General features: G+C 44.5%; 2 protein-coding genes across 4 annotated transcripts in view; one reads left to right on the top strand and one right to left on the bottom strand.

Annotated features, from left to right (window-relative positions):
- Window positions 1-16,110, bottom strand: part of PDSS1 (decaprenyl diphosphate synthase subunit 1) — a 54,300-nt gene extending 38,190 nt beyond the window's left edge. Inside the window, exon 1 of one of the 2 annotated variants that reach the window (XM_032349684.1) lies at window positions 15,821-16,110. In XM_032349684.1, coding sequence (XP_032205575.1) covers window positions 15,821-15,949 — 129 coding nt within the window. In that variant the 5' untranslated portion in view covers window positions 15,950-16,110. The remainder of the gene's footprint in view (window positions 1-15,820) is intronic. The other variant, XM_032349682.1, reaches the window with a different exon arrangement.
- LOC116594356 (protein adenylyltransferase SelO-like) overlaps window positions 16,110-20,128 on the top strand; it is a 37,204-nt gene continuing 33,185 nt past the window's right edge. Inside the window, exon 1 of one of the 2 annotated variants that reach the window (XM_032349668.1) lies at window positions 16,110-16,630. In XM_032349668.1, the coding sequence (XP_032205559.1) occupies window positions 16,396-16,630 (235 nt within the window). In that variant the 5' untranslated portion in view covers window positions 16,110-16,395. Of the gene's footprint in view, window positions 16,631-18,034; window positions 18,075-20,128 lie in introns of those variants that run through there. The other variant, XM_032349669.1, reaches the window with a different exon arrangement.

Here is a 20,128-nt window from a genome sequence, read left to right as displayed (position 1 = left end):
TCCAGTGATTACTGAGTGCTACTACGGGCCAGGAAATGGGATAGGCACTGCGGACCAAACACAGAAACCGCCTGTCTTTTTATTTTTTTTTTAAGAATTTATTTATTTGAGAGAGAGAGCACAAGTAGGCAGAGAGGCAGGCAGCGGGAGGAGAAGCAGGCTCCCTACTGAGCAGGGAACATGATGTGGGGCTTGATCTCAGGACCCTGGGATCATGAAGCCAGACGCTTAACCATCCGAGCCACCCAGGTGCCCCCAGACTTCCAGTCTTAAAGAATGCAGGCACACAGTCATTTCAAAAATTACTTACTTATTGCCTCAGTTGGTGAAACATGAGACTCTAGATCTTGGGGTCATGAGTTTGGGCCTGACCTTGGAAGTAGAGGGTACTTTAAAAAACTTTACTAATTTACTAAATTAATGTGGTAAGGGCTCTGTATCTGAACAAAGTATTTTGACAAAAAAAGGAAGAACTCAGCCTAAGAAAGAGAAAACAAATCTGCTCTATTTGTAATCAAATCTTACAATGTGCTTTTACACTATTTGACCCTCACAACTACTTGTCTTTATACAGCTGGGGAACTTGAAACTCAGAAAAGTCATGTCTGAAAAACTGATATACAGGTATGTTGACAATATATCAAAAGGAAAAAGCAAGGGGCGCCTGGGTGGCTCAGTCGGTAGAGCCTCGACTCTTGATTATGGCTCAGGTTGATGAGCGAACAGAAGGCAAGCTGAGGACAGAGCAGAAGCTGACACCCCACAAAACATCCCCCATGGGGTATATGTGACATTCCTCAGGCGCTCCTGGCTGCCCGAAGGAAAAACAAATGGTTAACTCGTAGAGATCACAAGCCTGCAAGACCTCAGTCTCCCTCAGTTTACAAATGTCCTAGTGATTTACAAGAGGCTTTCTTACCAATGGCCTAACTTCAAAGACCTCCGTTCCTGAGGCCCTAACATCCTCCTCCCCTCCCTAAAATTGAGGGAGGTTGAGGCACAGGGAAATGTAAATAAGGTTAAATTTCTTCTAAACCTAAAGCTCATTGATAGGGACTGTGTGACAGCAGGAGTATGACATTCCTCCAGGAAGCTTCCGTTACTGTTAATGCCTTATTAAAAGGAAAAACCTTAACTTGACAGTGGCAAGGCCTCAGGTATCCTGCAGGTCCTCTTTAGCATATGAAAGTTCTTTCAAACCCTCCCTTTCTCTTTACCTCCCCCAAACCCCAAAGTTTATAACCAGCCACTGCTCTCACCCCAAGAACAACAGCTCTTTCTGCCCAAGGGTCCATCCCTGTGCTTTAATAAACCACCATTTTGCACCCAAAGATGTCTCAAGAATTCCTTCCTGGTCATCGGCTCTGGACTCCACCCACTGAACCTCACCTATGTTCTAGAACTTCATCATATGGTGCCCAAAGGTACGGCTTTGAGTCTTTTTACATCTGGAGTCTGAGCTTCCCCGCAAAATTGGAGAGTTTGCTTTCCTCTTCCTTTACTCTCATGTCAGGGGCCCTTCAAGAATTATGGTCTTAATGGAACATTTGCATGTCAGTTGCTAGGGCTGTAATCCTCTAGCCCGTGGTTACTCTATGGGGAGGAGAAAGTCTGCCTCCAGCTGGAAGTCAGTACCCTGGCCAGAATGGTAATAAGACCCAGAAGCTTGAGGCCCTCTCTCTGTTGCTGTTCTTATACAAACTTGTCTGTCCTGGGCATGGGACAGCCACCTAAGTCACCAGGGCGGCTGCCAATCTTAAGACTCCCCTGTGAGGTTTCCTCCTGACGGATCTAATGGGATCCCCTCCACACCCTGGTCTAGCCACTTCCAGCCACAGGACCTCCACTGGGAGCCGGCCGAAACCAGTACCCGACTGAATTAAAACCCAACCAGGGACGTTACCTAGGGAAGTTGGCTGTCAGGACCATGTGTGTTGGAATGTCACTTAGACCATGCTGGATTTCGATCTTTACTCTTTCTTGTCAGTGTCCTCTACTAATTACTTAAAGCTACAAAATTGGGTATTTTCCCCTTGTAAAACTTTTCTAGTATTTTCCATGGGTTAAAAATGGCAGGGCAATAACACAATGTCCAGAGTACAGGACGGCACAGTAACTTAGTCCCTTCACCAGGCATCCATCTGTAGCCTAGGACGCGACGGGAAGGGGAGGCATGCCGGCGCCCCTCCAGGGCCTTTCACAACAGGAATGCCTTCACGGGAAGGCAGATTTGTGCAGAATTGTGCTCGACAGTGGTGTCTTGTTTGAGGGACGCCTCCTGTTGCTTTTGACACACGGGAACCTCTGACATATCCTGTGTGAGACGCCAGCCAGGAGTCAGGGGGGATTTGGTAATGGACCTTCTTTACTTTTCTGGGAGCATGGCCTCGGAAGGCTTCTTCGGTTCCCAGGGACTCTACCTTGGGGTGCCTTTTAACCCACCGGAAGCAAACTGCATTGCAAAACAAAGGACTGAGCTCCTGGAACACTGCATGGCCTCAGTGGGATCTATCAGTTAAATCTCCTCTGCAGGAAACAGGGCAAATGGACCTAGGGGGACCTTCACTCCTCTACACCAAGACCCTGACCTAAGGACATCTTGCAGAATGTGTTTGCCTGAGTATGCCTGGCTAGTAACCCCCCTCTTGACATTTGGATGATAATTATCTAACTAAGCCTCCTCCTGGTAAACCCAGGCTGCTGGAGGACACACAGGCCATCCCTAGCAAAGGGGACTCTGACTTTATCTCTGTTCCTCCTAATAGATGTGGGGCTTCTCCCGCACTCATTTCCCTGGTCAAATGGCTGTGACCGGCAGCAACTGTGGTTGGTCTCCCTCGGGACGGGGACTTGAAGGAATATTCCCAAGCAGCTGCCAAAAAACTCCCTTTGTTTTGGGGAAACTCCCTGTCTCCTCTGGCCCGACACGGACTGCCTAAACACTACCCCCGCTCCCCGGTTGTTGGCAGGAAAACATGGCATCTGCTCCTCTACTGGAGCTGAGAACTCTACAACTGGGAACCCTTTCCCTGCCTTCTGGCAGCATTTGTCTCTTCTGTCTCCCCCTTCTGTTTCTGCACCACCTTGGGTGCGGCCTGCATGACCGGCCTCTAGGCCACCCTCCGCGCCTCCTGCACCGCGGCTGCTCCTCTCTTCCGGGTCAGGGAGCGAGAAGAGCACCCCCTTGACCTAACACCTCCCACTCCGGATCTCCCCACCTCAGGTGTCTCAGGTAAAAATGAGAAAGGGGGGACCCAGGTGGAACATAGAACAGTATTTGAACCAAGTTAAGTGTGTTGGTGTAATGAAGATAGACGTGTCTTTAAAGTTATCGGCACTAAAGGTGAAACTTACTCTGTCGCGTTTTACTGAAGGTCAAATGACCTCGTGATATCTGTTGAAATTTGTTAGCAAAAAGATGACTAAACCGACGGTTGGTTGTCTGTCTCAAAGTTTTCATGGGTAATTGTTACAGTAGCTTTCAAAGTCTTGGTAACCTGAAACTTTAAAGTTTTCCTTGGATGATAATAGGAATTACATTCATTGGACATCTGGATCTTTCGCAAACAGGATAAAGTGCTAAATCATTAATGACTGGACTGGACATAGGTTTGTGCTTTGGACTTACTGCACAGAACTAAGGAGGTTTAAGTCTGTTGGTAAACATGCTTTGTGCTTTAAGTGATTTGCAAATTTGTCATCTAAAAAATTCTGGTGAAACAGTTTGCAACAGTTTGGTTACTCCTCTGTCTTCACTGGAGACTAAGTTTTATAAGAGTGCAGAATTCTGCTAACTGTAACTAAGACTGATGGAAAGAGTGGAAACAACTCTGTATGTGGAACAGTAGGAGATATGTAAGAAAGATATAAGGAATGGGAATGCATTTTTGTTAAAGGTAGAAGGTAATCTTGTCCTAAATGAGACTGATTGTTTGGAGAAAAAATGGCTGGGGACAAAATCAGAATGCAAAGGAAAGTTGAAGAAGGTTTATGGAGGGAAAACTTGGGAACAGAATTTTAGGTGTGGTCAGGACAGACTAAGATCAAAATAAGCAGATTTTAAAGTACACTGGTATAAGATTGAAAGTCTGCCTTTTGTCCGTTCAAAAAGACAAAGTTTTCTTAAATTAACTGATCTGCTGTTACATAGAAAATATAAAGTTTTCTCTTGGCCTGTCCAAAAAAACCATTTTCTGTATTTTGCCTGTATCAGGTCTTTAACATCTCTATTCCTATTTAGGCATGTCCTTTAAAACTTTCTAAGGTTTTAACAAGTTTTCACAAGATTTAAATTTTATATGAAGTATCTTTGACTCAGTAACCCTTTTCGTTGGTATGCTAGGTCACTTAGGAAGTACTGCTAAACAAATGATAAACCTTGGGTTACATCTGGGTAAGTGTTATAACTATTCTAGAGGTTCTATGCAATTCCTAAAGTTTTAATGCTTTAATAAGGTCATCACTAGATATTTTAATTATTGAAGTGTTACATGTCACAGATTTCTCACTGTAAACTTAAATCTCATTAGCTCTTTAACCATGTCCATTCTGAGTTTTTGTCATTTATAATTGTTCTAATTCTATTGTAAAATGAGTCTCATCTTCAAGGATATTCCTATAAAGGACTTTTAGGACAAATACAAGTATTCAATATACTGAAAATCCTAAAACTGAAATGGATAAGAATTTCCAGAACTAACTAAAGCTGCATTCAAACTAAAACAGAATTAGTAACATGGGACTAAATAAACTAAAAGATTATAGTGTCAAGACTCTTGTTTGAAACATTGCTGGTTCTCTAATGTTTGCTCTTCCAGACTAAGGGAATTTTTTCTTAAGATATCTGTGACTTACAGAAATGTAAAAATATTCATTTGTAAACAAATCAAAGCATTCAACTTTTCTATCTGAACCCTCTGAAACTCAAAGAATCTCAGTAAGTATTCCTGCTTCCATGGCAATCCTAGTCATTTGCATAAATTCAGTAAGAATCCGTTCTCCTTGTAACAGGACACCATTGGAAACATTGGTTATTCTACCAAGGCTTTGGCTGGAATGTCCTATTTAAGAAAGACATGCAAGGGGCAGCTGGGTGGCTCAGTGGGTTAAGAAAGACATGCATAGACTCAGATATGACCAGACAACTTAAAGGAACTAAGGTGGACTTTATGAAACCTGGAGCCATAAAGTCCCTTGGTACTGCTGGCATGATAACTTGCTTATAGAGTTCCCAGCAACCTCACCAGGTGTGTAAAGAATGTCACTTCTAAGATGGATAAACCACTAGCTAAACTAATCCAGAAGAAAAGAGAGAGGATGCAAATTAATAAAATTATGAATGATAGGGGAGCGATTACTAACACCAAGGAAACAGAAACAATCATCAGAAATTATTATCAACAGTTATATGCCAGTATGTTAAGAAACCCGAAGAAATGGATGCATTCCTGGAATCATCCAAGAGTGAAAAAGAAACAAATTGATAACCTGAATAGACCAATATCTAGTAACGAGATTCAAGCAGTGATCAAAAACCTCCCAAAAAACAAGAGCCCAGGACCTGACAGATTCCCTGGGGAATTCTAACACATATTCAAAGAAGAAATAATACCTATTCTCCTGAAGCTGTTTCCAAAAAATAGAAACAGAAGGAAAACTTCCAGACTCTTTCTATGAAGCCAGCATTACCCTGATCCCCAAACCAGGCAAAGACCCCATCAAAAAGAATTTCAGACCAATATCCCTGATGAATATGGACTTCAAGATTCTCAACAAGATCCTAGCTAACAGCATCCAACAGCACATTAAAAAGATTATCCATCATGACCAGGTGGGATTTACCCCTGAGATGTAAGGGTGGTTCAACATTCACAAATCAACCAATGTGATAGAACCACTCAATAAGAGAAAACAACCACATGGTCCTCTCAATTGATGCAGAAAAAGTATTTGACAAAATACAGCATCCATTCCTGATCAAAACTCTTTAAAGTATAGGTTTAGAGGGAACATTCCTCAACTTCATAAAATCTATGAAAAACCTACAGCAAATATCATTCTCAGTGGGGAAAAGCTGACAGTCTTCCCACTGAGATCAGGAACACGACAGGATGCCCACTCTTGCCACTGTTGTTCAACAAAGTAATAGAAGTCCTAGCAACAGCAATCAGGCAACAAAAAGAAATAAAAGGTATTCAAATTGGCAACAAAGAAGTCAAATTCTCTCTTTGCAGATGACATGATACTTTATAGGGAAAGCCCAAAAGACTCCACCCCCAAAACTACTAGAACTCATATAGCAACTCAGTGATGTGGCAGGATACAAAATCAATGCACAGAAATCAGCTGCTTTCTTATACACTAACACTGAAAACATAGAAAGGAAATTAGAGAATCGATTCCATTTACTATAGCACCAAGGACTATAAGATACCTTGAAATAAACCTAATCAGAGGTAAAGGATCTGTACTCAAGCAACTACAGAACATTCAAGAAATAAATTGAAGAAGACACAAAAGATGGAAAAGCATTCCATGCTCATGGATTGGAAGAATAAGCATTGTTTATTCTGCCAAGAGCAATCTATACTTTCAATGCCATCCCAATCAAAATTCCACCAGCATTTTCAAAGTGCTGGAACAAACAATCCTAAAATTTGTATAGAACCAGAAAAGACCCCGAACTGCCAGGGAAATGTTGAAAAAGAAAAAGCTGGGAGCATCACACTGCCTGATTTCAAGCTTTACTACAAAGCTGTAATCACCAAGACAACATGGTACTAGCACAAAAAGAGACACATAGACCAACGGAACGGAGTAGAGAGTCCAGATATGAACCCGCAACAGTATGGTCAAATAATCTTCAACAAAGCAGGAAAAAATATCCAGTGGAAAAAAGACAGTCTCTTCAATAAATGATGCTGGGAAAATCGGACAGGTACGTATAGAAGACTGAACTTTGACCATTCTCTTACACCATACCCAAAGATAAACTCGCAAGGGTAAAAGACCTCAACTAGAGGCAGGAATCTATCAAAATCCTAGAGGAGAATATAGGCAGTAACCTCATCGACATCAGCCACAGCAACTTCTTTCAAGACATGTCTCCAAAGACAAAGGAAACAAAAGCAAAAATGAACTTTTGGGACTTCATCAAGATAAAAAGCTTCTGGGGCGCCTGGGTGGCTCAGTGGGTTAAGCCGCTGCCTTCGGCTCAGGTCATGATCTCAGAGTCCTGGGATCGAGTCCCACATCGGGCTCCCTGCTCAGCAGAGAGCCTGCTTCCCTCTCTCTCTCTCTGCCTGCCTCTCCATCTACTTGTGATTTCTCTCTGTCAAATAAATAAATAAAATCTTTAAAAAAAAAAAAAAAAGATAAAAAGCTTCTGCACAGCCAAGGAAACCATCAACAAAACAAAGAGACAACCCATGGATGGGGAGAAGATATTTGCAACTGACACTACAGACAAAGCGTTGATATTCAAGATCTATAAAGACTCCTCAAACTCAACACCCCCCCAAACAGATAATCACATCAAAAAATGGGCAGAAGACACGAACAGACACTTCTCCAAAGAAGACGTACAAATGGCTAACAGACACATTGAAAAAATGTTCATCTTCATTAGCCATTAGGGAAGATTCAAATCAACACCACATTGAGGGGCGCCTGGGTGGCTCAGTGGGTTAAGCCGCTGCCTTCGGCTCAGGTCATGATCTCAGGGTCCTGGGATCGAGTCCCACGTCGGGCTCTCTGCTCAGCAGGGAGCCTGCTTCCTCCAATCTCTCTCTCTCTCTGCCTGCCTCTCTGCCTACTTGTGATCTCTCTCTGTCAAATAAATAAATAAAATCTTAAAAAAAAAAAAAAAACCACATTGAGATACCACCTTACTACACATCAGTTAGAATGGCCAAAATCAACAAGACAGTAAACAAGTGTTGGAGGGGATGTGGAGAAAGGGGAACCCTCTTACACTGTCGGTGGGAATGCAAGTTGGTGCAGCCACTTTGGAGAACAGTGTGGAGATTCCTTAAGAAATTAAAAATAGAGCTACCCTATGACCCTGCAATTGCACTGATGGGTATTTACCCCAAGGAAACAGATGTAGTGAAAAGAAGGGCCATCTGTACCCCAGTGTTCATAGCAGCAATGGCCACAGTCGCCAAACTGTGGAAAGAACCAAGATGCCCTTCAACAAACGGATGGATAAAGAAGATGTGGTCAATATACACAATGGAGTATTATGCCTCCATCAGAAAGGATGAATACCCAACTTTTGTAGCAACGTGGATGGGACTGGAGGAGATTATGCTGAGTGAAATAAGTCAAGAAGAGAGAGTCAATTATCGTATGGTTTCACTTACTGTGAAGCATAAGGAATAACACGGAGGACATTAGAAGGAAAGGAAAAGTGAATTGGGGGGAATTGGAGGGGGAGAGGAACCATGAGTGACTGTGGACTCTGAGAAACAAACTGAGGGTTGAGGAGGGAAAGGGGGTGGGGGGATGGGTGAGCCTGGTGGTGGGTATTAAGGAGGGCACGGAGTGCATGGAGCACTGGGTGGGGTGCATAAACATGAATCTTGGAACACTGAAAAAATAAAATGTAAAAAGGCAGGGGGCGCCTGGGTGGCTCAGTCATTAAGCGTCCGCCTTCAGCTTAGGTCATGGTCCCAGGGTCTTTGGGATCGAGCCCCAAATCAGGCTCTCTCCTTGGCAAGAAGCCTGCTTCTCCCTTTCCCACTCCCCCTACCAGTGTGTTCCCTCTTTCGCTCTGTTTCTATCAAATAAATAATTAAAAAAAAATAATAAAAGAAAAAAAAAGTGAACACATTAAAAAAAAAAACAAAAAAAAAAACAGCGCTCCATGGCACATGATTAAACAGCTGGAAATGGGATTAATTCCCCAACAATTGTATAACTCAGCTAGCATCTTGGCCAATTCTGTGTGGCTGAGATGATGAAATCATTCCCTAAAAGCCAGGGCATACCCCACCCCCAGGGTTAACTCCGAACTTGTGGAGGTAATGGATGGCCCCACTTCCTTTATGACTGGATTGGATGATGCACTTGGGGATACCCTTATCTCCCGAGCCAAGTTTTCTTCCGCTTGCCAGTGACCCTTTGTAATTAGAATATTAACACTTTACCACAAAGAGGTCTTCCTGATGGTATTATTCCTTAGTCATTTTTATCCCAGAAGCCACTCTACTGAGGTACAGTTGCAAAGAAAGTCTTCAGCTAAGCAGAGAACCACCCTTTGGGTAAAAGGAGCCTCAAAGCTCACTATGACTCCTGACTGTAATTACTGTAATTACTTCACAGCAGGTCCAGAGTATCTTTTTTTTTTTTAAGATTTTATTTATTTATTTGATAGAGAGAGATCACAAGTAGACAGAGAGGCAGGCAGAGAGAGAGAGAGAGAGGAGGAAGCAGGCTCCCTGCTGAGCAGAGAGCCCGAAGCGGGACTCGATCCCAGGACCCCGAGATCATGAACCGAGCCAAAGGCAGCGGCCTAACCCACTGAGCCACCCAGGCGTCCCAGGTCCAGACTGTCTTAGAGACCAAAGGCCACCAAGAGATGACAGGAGGCTGATCATACCAGGCTATGCTTATAGATATGCCTAAAGTAATAGTTAAAACCAGTCAAACTTTAAGCCTAGTCACCCTTCTGCCTGGACCTGACCATTGTACTTCTCTACAGAGCAAAACTGTTCAGTGGTTATGGAGCTTGCTTACTCTAGTCAACCAGATGTAAGATGGCCCTATTGAAAATACAAGTGACAGTTGGTTTAAACACGTTTCCAAGTAACAGTACTCAGGGCTACTGACTGGTTTGCTACAGACAGGGTAAGGCGACCCGGCATCTGATGGCCAGCTCCGAATGGAACCCACTGGATATGTGGAACTAACTTGTGGCCCCAGCTTCCACCACGACGGATAGGTCACCGCACTGTATTGTTGCCTGGACTCATGGACCCATTACTAAAACCAGCACTATTCCAGCTAATCTCCCCAATTTAAAGCAAAGATGGACACAATCTGTTTTTAAATGGTATGTTCACTTAACCCATTTTTGCTCCATCTGTAGGGCTAGAGGATATCATTTGGCATTAAGATGCCCTTAATATATGCACCATGAAGGCACTCGTGATTCACTAAATAGCATCTCCTCACTTAATATGAAAATCACAGATGCACGAGGCGGTCCTAAAATAAAATGGCCTTAGATGTCCCAGCAGCAGCACAGGGTGACACATGTGCAGTTATCAAAACAGGAAGTTGTGTGTACATCCCAGATAATCACAAAAATGTCACAGGACTCATAAAAGATATGAACACCCCAGTTGGGGCTCTACAAAATCCGTCTTTTTCCCCTCAGTGAAGTTAAGTTCCTGGTTTAAAGGAGGATTATGGTCAATGGTTAAAGATCTCTTCGTTGGACTTCTCATTCTCACAGCCTTACTAATCTTCATGTGTTACTTCTGCAGTGTTTCTCTCCTTTATGCCCAGACTCCGTGGCTACAAGGACTTCACGTCGACAGATGATCCTGACCACTCACAAAGACACTTCTGCACTGTCAGCACTGGATTCAGCTGCCTCCTTCTTCCGTAACACCCCTACACATTCCCCAACTCACCAATATTGACCCATAGGTAGGGACAGCTCTACGCCCCTATTCAACAGGTAGAAGTTACAGAAGATGAGACCTTCAACAACCTTAAAGATTTAAGGGTTATAATTGTCCAGGGGGAAATAATGAGTGAACAGAAGGCAAGCTGAGGACAAAGCAGAAGCTGACCACCACCCCCACCATGGGGTGCATGTGCCATTCCTCAGGCGCTCCTGGCTGCCCAAAGGAAAAATAAATGGTTAACTCGTAGAGATCACAAGCCTGCAAGACCTCAGTCTCCCTCAGTTTACAAATGTCCTAGTGATTTACAAGGAAGAGGCTTTCTTACCAATGACCTAACTTCAAAGACCCGTAACTCCATTCCTGAGGCCCTAACATCCTCCTCCCCTCCCTAAAATTGAGGGAGGTTGAGGCACAGGGAAATGTAAATAAGGTTAAATTTCTTCTAAACCTAAAGCTCATTGATAGGCACTGTGTGACAGCTGGAGTGTGACATTCCTCCAGGAAGCTTCCATTATTGTTAATGCCTTATTAAAAGGAAAAACCTTAACTTGACAGTGGCAAGGCCTCAGGTATTCCGCAGGCCCTCTTTAGCATATGAAAGTTCTTTCAAACCCTCCCTTTCTCCTTGCCTCCCCCAACCCCACAGTACGTAACCAGCCACCACTCACACAGGGCAGCGGCTCTTTCTGCCCAAGGGTCTGTCTCTGTGCTTTAATAAGCCACCATTTTGCACCAAAGACGTTTCAAAAATTATTTCTTGGTCACTGGCACCCCACTGAACTTCACTTATTTTCCAAAACCTCATCAAGGTCATGATCTCTGTGTAGGGATAAATAGTCCTGCCTGCATTGGGCTCTGTGCTCAGCTCAGAGTCTACTTTTTTTTTTTTTCCCCCAGAGTCTACTTTTGATTCTTTCTCTCCCTCTCCCTCTATCCCTCCCCTTGCTCAGGCTGGCGTGGGTGCTCTAAGTAAATAAATATAAAAAAGCATGCACAAAACCATACATATTCTGTGATCCCACTAAGAATTTATACATATACGCATGCATAAGTAAGATACACAGAGACTAGGGTTTAAAAGCATATAAACTAGGGTATTAAAATAGTTAATTTTGAATAAACAGGATTGTGGGAGGTTTTTTAAATTCCTTTTTTGGCTTCTATTTTCTGATTTTCTCTAGTGAACACATACTGCTTTAGACATATTACAGTGACTGTAAAGATGGACTTTGCCAGGCAGGCAGTGGCCAAGCAAGACCGGCTGGGTTCCAGGATTTCCCCCAGAGCATGATATATTCAGTAAACCAATAAGAACATTTATAATGTCCCAAGAAAGCCAAGTTTTAATCCTCTCTTTTGATTTTACCATTTAACGGGCTTCTTTCACCTTCCTTCATTAGTTCATATGAATTCAGTAATTCATTGTAATACTTAGTTTGAGACCTAACCTCTGACTTGGGGTGAAGAGTTAAAGTTACACAGCTCGGGTACTTCTACCCAGCAATTGCACTACTAGGCATTTATCCAAAGGATACAAAAATAGTGATTTGGGGCGCCTGGGTGGCTCAGTGGGTTAAGCCTCTGCCTTCAGCTCAGGTCATGATCTCAGGGGCCTGGGATCGAGCCCCACATGGGCTCTCTGCTCAGCGGGGAGCCTGCCCCCCCCACCATCCCCACCCCCGCCTACCTCCCTGCCTACTGGTGATCTTTGTCTGTCAAATAAATAAATAAAATCTTAAAAGAAAATAGTGATTTGAAGGGGCACATGCACTCCAATGTTTATAGCAGCAATGTCCACAGTTGCCAAATATGGAAAGAGGCCAGATGTCCACTGACAGATGAATGGGTAAAGATGTCCCCAGATGTCCAGGGAAATACAAATCAAAACCACAATGAGATACCACCTCACACCAGTCAGAATGGCTAAAATTAACAAGTCATGAAACAACAGGTGTTGGCAAGGATGCAGAGAAAGGGAAACCCTCCTCCCTGTTGGTGGGAATGCAAGCTGGTGCAGCCACTCTGGAAAACAGTATGGAAGTTCCTGAAAAAGTTGAAAATAGAGCTGCCCTATGACCCAGCAATCACACACACTACTGGAATTTACCCTAGAGATACAAATGTAGGGATCCGAAGGGGCACGTGCACCCGAATATTTATAGCAGCAATGTCCACAGTAGCCAAACGATGGAAAAAGCCCAGATGTCCCTCAACAGATGAATGGATAAAGAAGATGTGGTATATATACACAATGGAATACTATGCAGCCATTAAAAAAAAATCTGAATCTTGCCATCTGCTATGACGTGGATGGAACTAGAGGGTATTATCCTAAGGGAAATAAGTCAGTCAGAGAAAGACGATTATCATATGACTTTTCTGATACGTAGAATTTGAGAGGGAGGGTGGGAGGTTTGTGGAGGAATGGGAGGGAAAAAATGAAATGAGATGGGACCAGGGAGGGAGACAAATCACAAGAGACTCTTAATCTCATGAAATAAACTGAGGGCTCCTGGGGATCATGGGGGGAGGGATAGGGTAGTGGGGTTATGGACACTGGGGAGGGTATGTGCTATGGTGAGTGCTGTGAAGTGTGTAAGACTGATGATTCACAGACCTGTACCCCTGAAGCAAATAATACATTATATGTTAATAAAATAAATAAACAAACAAATAAATAAATAAGATGCACCCAGATGTCACTGATAGATGGACACTTAAACAGAATACACACACACACACGAATATTACTCAGCCATCAAAAATGAAATCTTGCCATTTACGTCAATGTGGATGGACTAGAATGTATTAAGTGAAATAAGTCAGTCCAAGAAAGACAAATACTGTATGTTTTCACTCATATGTGGAATTTAAGAACCAAAACAGATGAACATAGGGAAAGAAAAATAAAAGAAGATAAAAACAGAGAGGCAAACCTAAGAGATTCTCAACTACAGGAAACCAAACTGAGGATTGCTGGAGAGACTGGAGAGACGGGGTAACTGGGTGATGGGCATTAAGGAGGCACTTGATGTGATGAGCACTGGGTGTTCTATGCAACTGATGAACCACTAAATTCTACCCCTGAAACTAATAATACAGTGTATGTGAACTAAACAGAATTTAAATTAAAACAAAATTACGCAGTTAATACAGAGTGTTCTTAACCACTAGGCAGTGTAACAGTTGTTCAAAGCATGGTCTTTGGAAGATGGATCTTGTTTCCATTCCAACATTTCCTGGCCGTGTTACCTTGTGACATCTTTCTGGTTAATGTCTACTCTGGGAGGGAAACTGCGATTTATTGAGATTGTAAAACCTCTCAGCTCAGAACCCAGCATGCTGTATACATTTAATATAGTGGCTACAGATCTGCAGTAGCTACAGTATTTAATATCTACCCTTATTTTCTGCTTTAAGAGGGAGTGGTGTTTTCTAAAATAAGGCTAGAGGCACTCAGAGGAGCAGTGGACAACTGGTGTACTGGTGTACTGTTACTGTTCCAATACTGTTCCCTTCTTTCCCATCATGTACTCTCTCCTGAAAGCCAACCTTGCCTCCCATGAATTTACTTGGGGGAAAAAAATGCTGATGCGTAAGAATCAAAAACATACGGACAAGTGATTTGGCAGTAACAGACACACTGGTTTTTGTCCTATTACAGGATTTGTTAACGCTCCCAAGGGTGAGGTTGGGAGAATGTACATATATCAGGAAGCAGAGCTGTGTCTGAGGGCAGATATGGCTTTTATTATTGTTGCTCTTTGTCCCTAAGGACTATGAGGTCCTAAGAGACTTGAACTAACCAAGGACACGTGCCTGAGGCAGACTCCAGAAGGCTAACTAATATCTAATATCCCTGCTGAGCAGGAAGCCTGATGAGGGGCTGGACCCCAGGACCACCTGAGCAGAAGGCAGATAGATGCGTAATTGACTGAGGCACCCAGGTGTTCCTATACTGGAATTTAAATTAAAAAAAAAAAAATTTTTTTTTTAAAAGGAGTGTCAAAGAAGTATCCAGTGCTATTAGATGGAGCGTGCAAACATCTCTCCAAATAATGCCTTCGTCTGTGATGCTAGAAACATTTAATGTCTGGTTAGGACAGTACTGAAACGGATCCCAGCAAAGCCCTATTCTCTCTCCAAGTGCCCGTTCTGGATAAGTTGTGATATGTATTCGGTGTTTAGGGAATACGTGGGAATATGAAATGTCCCAAAGCCCCAAATTCATTAAACCTTTTTAAAAAAAACCAGCCTTGTGGACGCAATTACCGTAATTACCGCGTGACTGGAGAAGTCTCCAGTCTTCACGGACTTTGCTCAATTACTCTAAACGGAATGCGCCTACCCTATGGCACGTTGAGAGTCAATCACTACAAAGTGCAGGAAAGACTGACTCATGGGGTCACAGAACATGTCACTCAACACAGCGTAAACTGGGTGGAAACGGAGAAAAATGAGCTCGGGCCCAAGAGCAGCAGAGGAGAGAGTCAAGGAGCCATGGTTAGTGCTGGAATTTCCGACTCTACTCAAGAAGTCACATTAAACCAAAGCTCAAGGATTCTCTACTTGTGAAATCCTCAGGCCGTTTCTCCTTCCAATGCCCTTCCGCCCCGTCCAGGTAGGGGCTCCCGGGGAAGCAACTCGGTGCGACAGAAACCCGCTGCCCAGAGCATCAGCCCTACACTCTCCACAAACCGCCTATTCCAACCCGCCAGGATCTCTGGGCCCTCGGGGCACCTTTGGCTCTAAAATCCTAGCACCCTCCTCCCGAAGCCCTGGCGGAAATCCGAAAGGCAACAGCTGCAGTCGGGTCTCCGGGCTTCCCCGGCTCCCGACCCCAGGAGACAACCTGCCTGCCCCCCACCCCCGGCACTTCCCCCGAGGCCTGGCTCCCCACCGCTCCCTCCCCAAGCCCCGAGGCGCCCGGGTCCCCCAGGACCGCGCTCTGCAGTCCCGCGCGGGGCGCCCCAGCTCCTGGCGGACCCCCGGCGCCCACCGCCCCACGTCCCCGCGCGGGGCTCGGGTCCCGGCGCCCAGCCAGCCCGGGGTCCCCCAGCAGCGCAGCCCCGCGGCCCCCAGCCCCGACGCACGTGCCGCTAGCTCCCATTCATTCCGCCGCGCCGCTGTCATTGGCGCCGTGACCTCTGCGCCCTGCCGCCGCCCGCGCCTCGGGGCCTCACCTGAGCGCTGGCGTCTGCAGTCGAGGGTGGCCCGGGCGGCCCGACGCGGCCCGGGGAGCTAGGGCCGGGGCTCCGGGCCGCCGGCCTCCAGGAGCAGCAGCGGCGCCAGGGCCACCGGCATGAGGCCATGGTGCGAGTCTGAAAGCCGCGGCGGAGCGCTGGCTCCGCCTGTGGCCCGGCGGTCCGCCTCCCGGGACCCGGAGCCGGAAACTTGGCACAGGAAGAGCTTCGGCCCCTCCCCGGCCGCGCCTGCTCGCCCCTCCCCGGGCCGGCGCCGGCGGCGCGCTCCCGGGACGGCCGCGCGGGACCTCGGGCGCCCCGCCCTCGCCCTCGCCCAGCTCGCGCGAGCGCCACCCTCCCCGCCCCTGCCGGCTCCGGGACCGGGAGCGGCCCGGCGGGACCCTCTGTCTGGGCGAGCCGCGTCTCCCGAAGCCCGGCCTGCCGCTGCGGGGAGCCCGGAGCTCCAGCGGTCACCGTAAACATGGAGCTTCGGGAGACCGGCGGGTAACGAGCACTGCCTCGGCGCTCAGCCCCGCAGTCGCCAGCTCCTCTGGTCCGCGTGTGTAGGCAGCGAGATGACTCGGAGGATCGGGCTCCCGGTCTGGGAGCTCCCGGGTCCGCCGCTGTTTCTCTTGGGCATGACCTGGCACGCCGTCATCCGCGGCTCTTTGCTACCTGGCCTCGAAGGATGTGCCCGCCTTGTGCATCTTTCCAGTAACGTGTCGAACCGCCGGCTGGACTATTGTGAGACGGAAGCTAAATTAGCCTTGTCTCTCGACTTTTGGACTCTGTCCTCTGAAAACCTTATAGGTATATCGTGGCATAGATTGGCAGTCTTGCTCCTGTCTGGGTAGGAGTCCCACTCGTGGGTGTACCTAGCTGTGTGAAATTGTTTGGTATTTAGTAATGTGGAACATATTCGCCAGCCTAGGGGACCCTGGCATATGGACAGGATTGGTACCTGATGTGGGTTGGGAAGACCTCTCCTTGGTCCTATAGCCAGATCTACTCCTCTGTGGTCATGAGAAAGCGGACTTAAAACAGAAATCCGTGGTGTAATTAGTGGTTCAACGTGCGCGCAGAGGCGGGGAGAGAGAGTGCAGGCAATAGGGGTACCGAAATGACAGAAACTTCATCTGTCCTCAAGGAGTTCAGCGTTATGGGGAAATAGACCGGCAAATAGGCAACTGCAATTCTCTAAAATTTTTGTCTTCTTTTGAACCCTGCTTTTTGCATTTAAAAAATGAAAGTACCCGTAGTACAGCTGAGGACATTATTTATACATTTCTCTTCAGAGTTGTTTTTTACTGAATAAAAGCGTAGAATAAAGTTTATTAAAATAAGCCAATCTTATGGGTTTTTTCCCCAATCTTCAAGAATATGATGTAAAAAAAAAAAAAAAAAAAGCCAGGTGCTTTAAAAATAAAGGTTGATTGTACACATCTATGGCCTGATACAGCCTTGTGTTATTAAGAAATAACTCCGCAGGTAGACTATGCCATGGTAAAGTGTAGCAATTAAGGCTTGTGTTTACAACAATCCTACAACTTAGATAATTATCATTTGCCCTTTTCACAGATAAGGATACAGATAGGAGGATTTACATGTCTTCTCAAGCTCACAGTTGGCAGATACAGCATTACCTGCCAGTCCATTTTCATTTAGAGCTTGTTTTCCCTATTAAAACAAAACACCTAGCTCTTAAAGAGATGGAGGAGCATGGCAAGGCTAAGTAGGGAGAGCGGATGACGTTTGTGAAGGTTTCTAACCTTACAGTGTAGCTAAACTTTTGATGAGCCATAACCTACCAATAGGACCGGCAGAGTCCAAAGTAGTTCTTTTGACCCAGCGAGGCCAAGCCTGTGTCTGGGAAGTTAAAACCATTGAGCTGTTCGAGGAACCTCCAAAGAACGGACTCCTCTTACGCACAGGCTAGGAATAACCTGGGTCTTTTTGACTGCACTTACATGAACTAAACAACCGGTATTGACGGACAAACGTGGAGTAGGTGTGTAATTGAAAGCATTTTTCAAAATTGTTATTTCGATGTTGTAGAGTGGACTTTAGGAAGACATCTTCTTTCCATAGTGATGATACCGTCCAAAACATGATCTATGGTAGCACCAGGTTTTATAGCCAAGGAGAGATTACAGACACAATACTGTGTGTACATGTATATCATGTCTTGATTCATAGCATTGCCTGAAAACGTCTCATCCTGCTGTTAGGAGATAAATGATCAATGATTATCAAGGTAACTGTGGTAAGAACATTTATTGAGAGAAGAGGTTCAGACATTGCTGCACTGAAAGATTAGCAGTTTTTGTGGATTTCATAAGGCAAAACTGAATGCTAAAGAATTTAATTTTGGAATGACTGATTTTTCTGAGATGTTAAGGTAAAGACTTACTGTACATTTGGAATTTTGTCTTGGATTGGGTTTGCAGTCTATAACTGATTATTTGCTGGAAGTGTAACAAGGGTGGGGGGGGGGGGACCTCTGAGGCAGCCTCTTTTCGTTCCACAGCCAATGACTAAGTGTATTGACTTTGCCAGAATGTGAATCAGTCAGTGCAAAATCGTGGATATTAATGAACAGTGTATACTGTCTGTGCTCTACTAAAATGTTAGGGCATCATGGGGCACCTGGGTGGCTTAATGGGTTAAGGCCTCTGCCTTTGGCTCAGGTTATGATCCCAGGGTCCTGGGATCCAGCCCCGCATCAGGTTCTCTGCTCAGCGGGGAGCCTGCTTCCCTTCCTTTCTGCCTGCCTCTCTGCCTACTTGTAATCTCTGTCAAATAAATAAATAAATAATCTTAAAAAAAAATGTTAGGGCATCATAATAAATGCGTGAATTATAATTTAGTCTAGTTCCACCTAGTGGCTCTCCTAAAAGAGAAGAAAATACACTGTTGGATCTTCTGCTTTTCATCATGTTGTCAGGTTTTCTGTGGTGAATGCTGAAATCAGCTGTTTTTTGACTGACTACCCATTGGTTCCCCATCATGTGCTTCACAAACCATATATTTAGGGGAAAATGTAAAGGTTAAATCTGGTCCACATTTGCCTGTTTTTATACTCATCTGGGAAAGATAGAAGATTATTCTTATTTCTGTTATAGCTGACATTTGGTTCACCTAGGCTTGGGTGGGATAAATAGAAGTTAATCTGTAACAGTTGGGTAAATTATCTTGATGCCGCCTTTCTGTACTGATGCAAAATACCATTTTTATTATATAGAGAATTCTTAACATTACTTTGGGCTGTTTCTGTTCTTTTTATTGAGTCCCTTTGCATCTGTTTTGGGGATAACTTTCTAGTTACTGTGTTTTTATAATTTAGGATAAGAAAACTCCCATTTCTAAAAAAATTGGTTTTTATTTTTCAAGATTTACACTTTTAAGATGGTCAGCTTTTTTTTTTTTTTTAAGATTTTATTGATTTATTTGACAGAGATCACAGGCAGGCAGAGAGGCAGGCAGAGAGAGAGAGAGGAAGCAGGCTCCCTGCTGAGCAGAGAGCCTGATGCGGGGCTCCATTCCAGGACTCGGGGATCCTGACCTGAGCTGAAGGCAGAGGCTTTAACCCACTGAGCCACCCAGGTGCCCCGATAAGCTTTTTTTTTTTTTTAAAAAAAAAAACAAGATTTTATTTATTTGAGAGAGAGAACACATAAGCAGGAGAAGCAGCAGAGGGAGAGGGAGAAGCAGGCTCCCCACTGAACAGGGAGCCATGACCTGAGTGTAAGGCAGATGCTTAACCAACTGAGCCACCCAGGTGTCCCTAAGATGATCTGTTTCTTCAAAAAAAATCCTACTAGGATGTTGGTTGGGTTGCCATATGTTTATTAAATAATTTGGTTACACTGACATCTTGACAATATAATCTCTATCCAGAAACAAGTTTTTGTGTCCCCTTGTTTTGTGATTTTAGTAATACATCTGCCCTCTTCTGTTTGTTTGTTTGTTTGTTTTGTTTTAATTGGTTTGGATTAGGAGAACAGATTAAGATTTTTTAAGTTGTATTTAAAAGAAAATACGTTCTGAGTATCTAAAGCATGTTCAAAACTCTTTTTTTGTACAGCTTTTAAAATAAGGTATATGTGTTTTAGCGCATGTTTTCTACATTCAGTAAAACATCTGTTGTCTGGTGTTGGGTTTTTTTTAAGTATCTGTTTCTTTCAGTAATTACGATTTTCTGTAGGACAGAAAGAATGTGATTAATTGCCTAATATTGGGTTTGGATTACATTGAATTAGCTAGTACTATAATTCTAAAAGTATAATGCAGCTTACCTCCACTTTGCTT

This window comes from Mustela erminea, chromosome 6, assembly GCF_009829155.1.
Source record: "Mustela erminea isolate mMusErm1 chromosome 6, mMusErm1.Pri, whole genome shotgun sequence".
In the NCBI taxonomy this organism is placed as follows: domain Eukaryota; kingdom Metazoa; phylum Chordata; class Mammalia; order Carnivora; family Mustelidae; genus Mustela; species Mustela erminea.
This window is presented reverse-complemented; position numbering and strand designations above follow the sequence as displayed.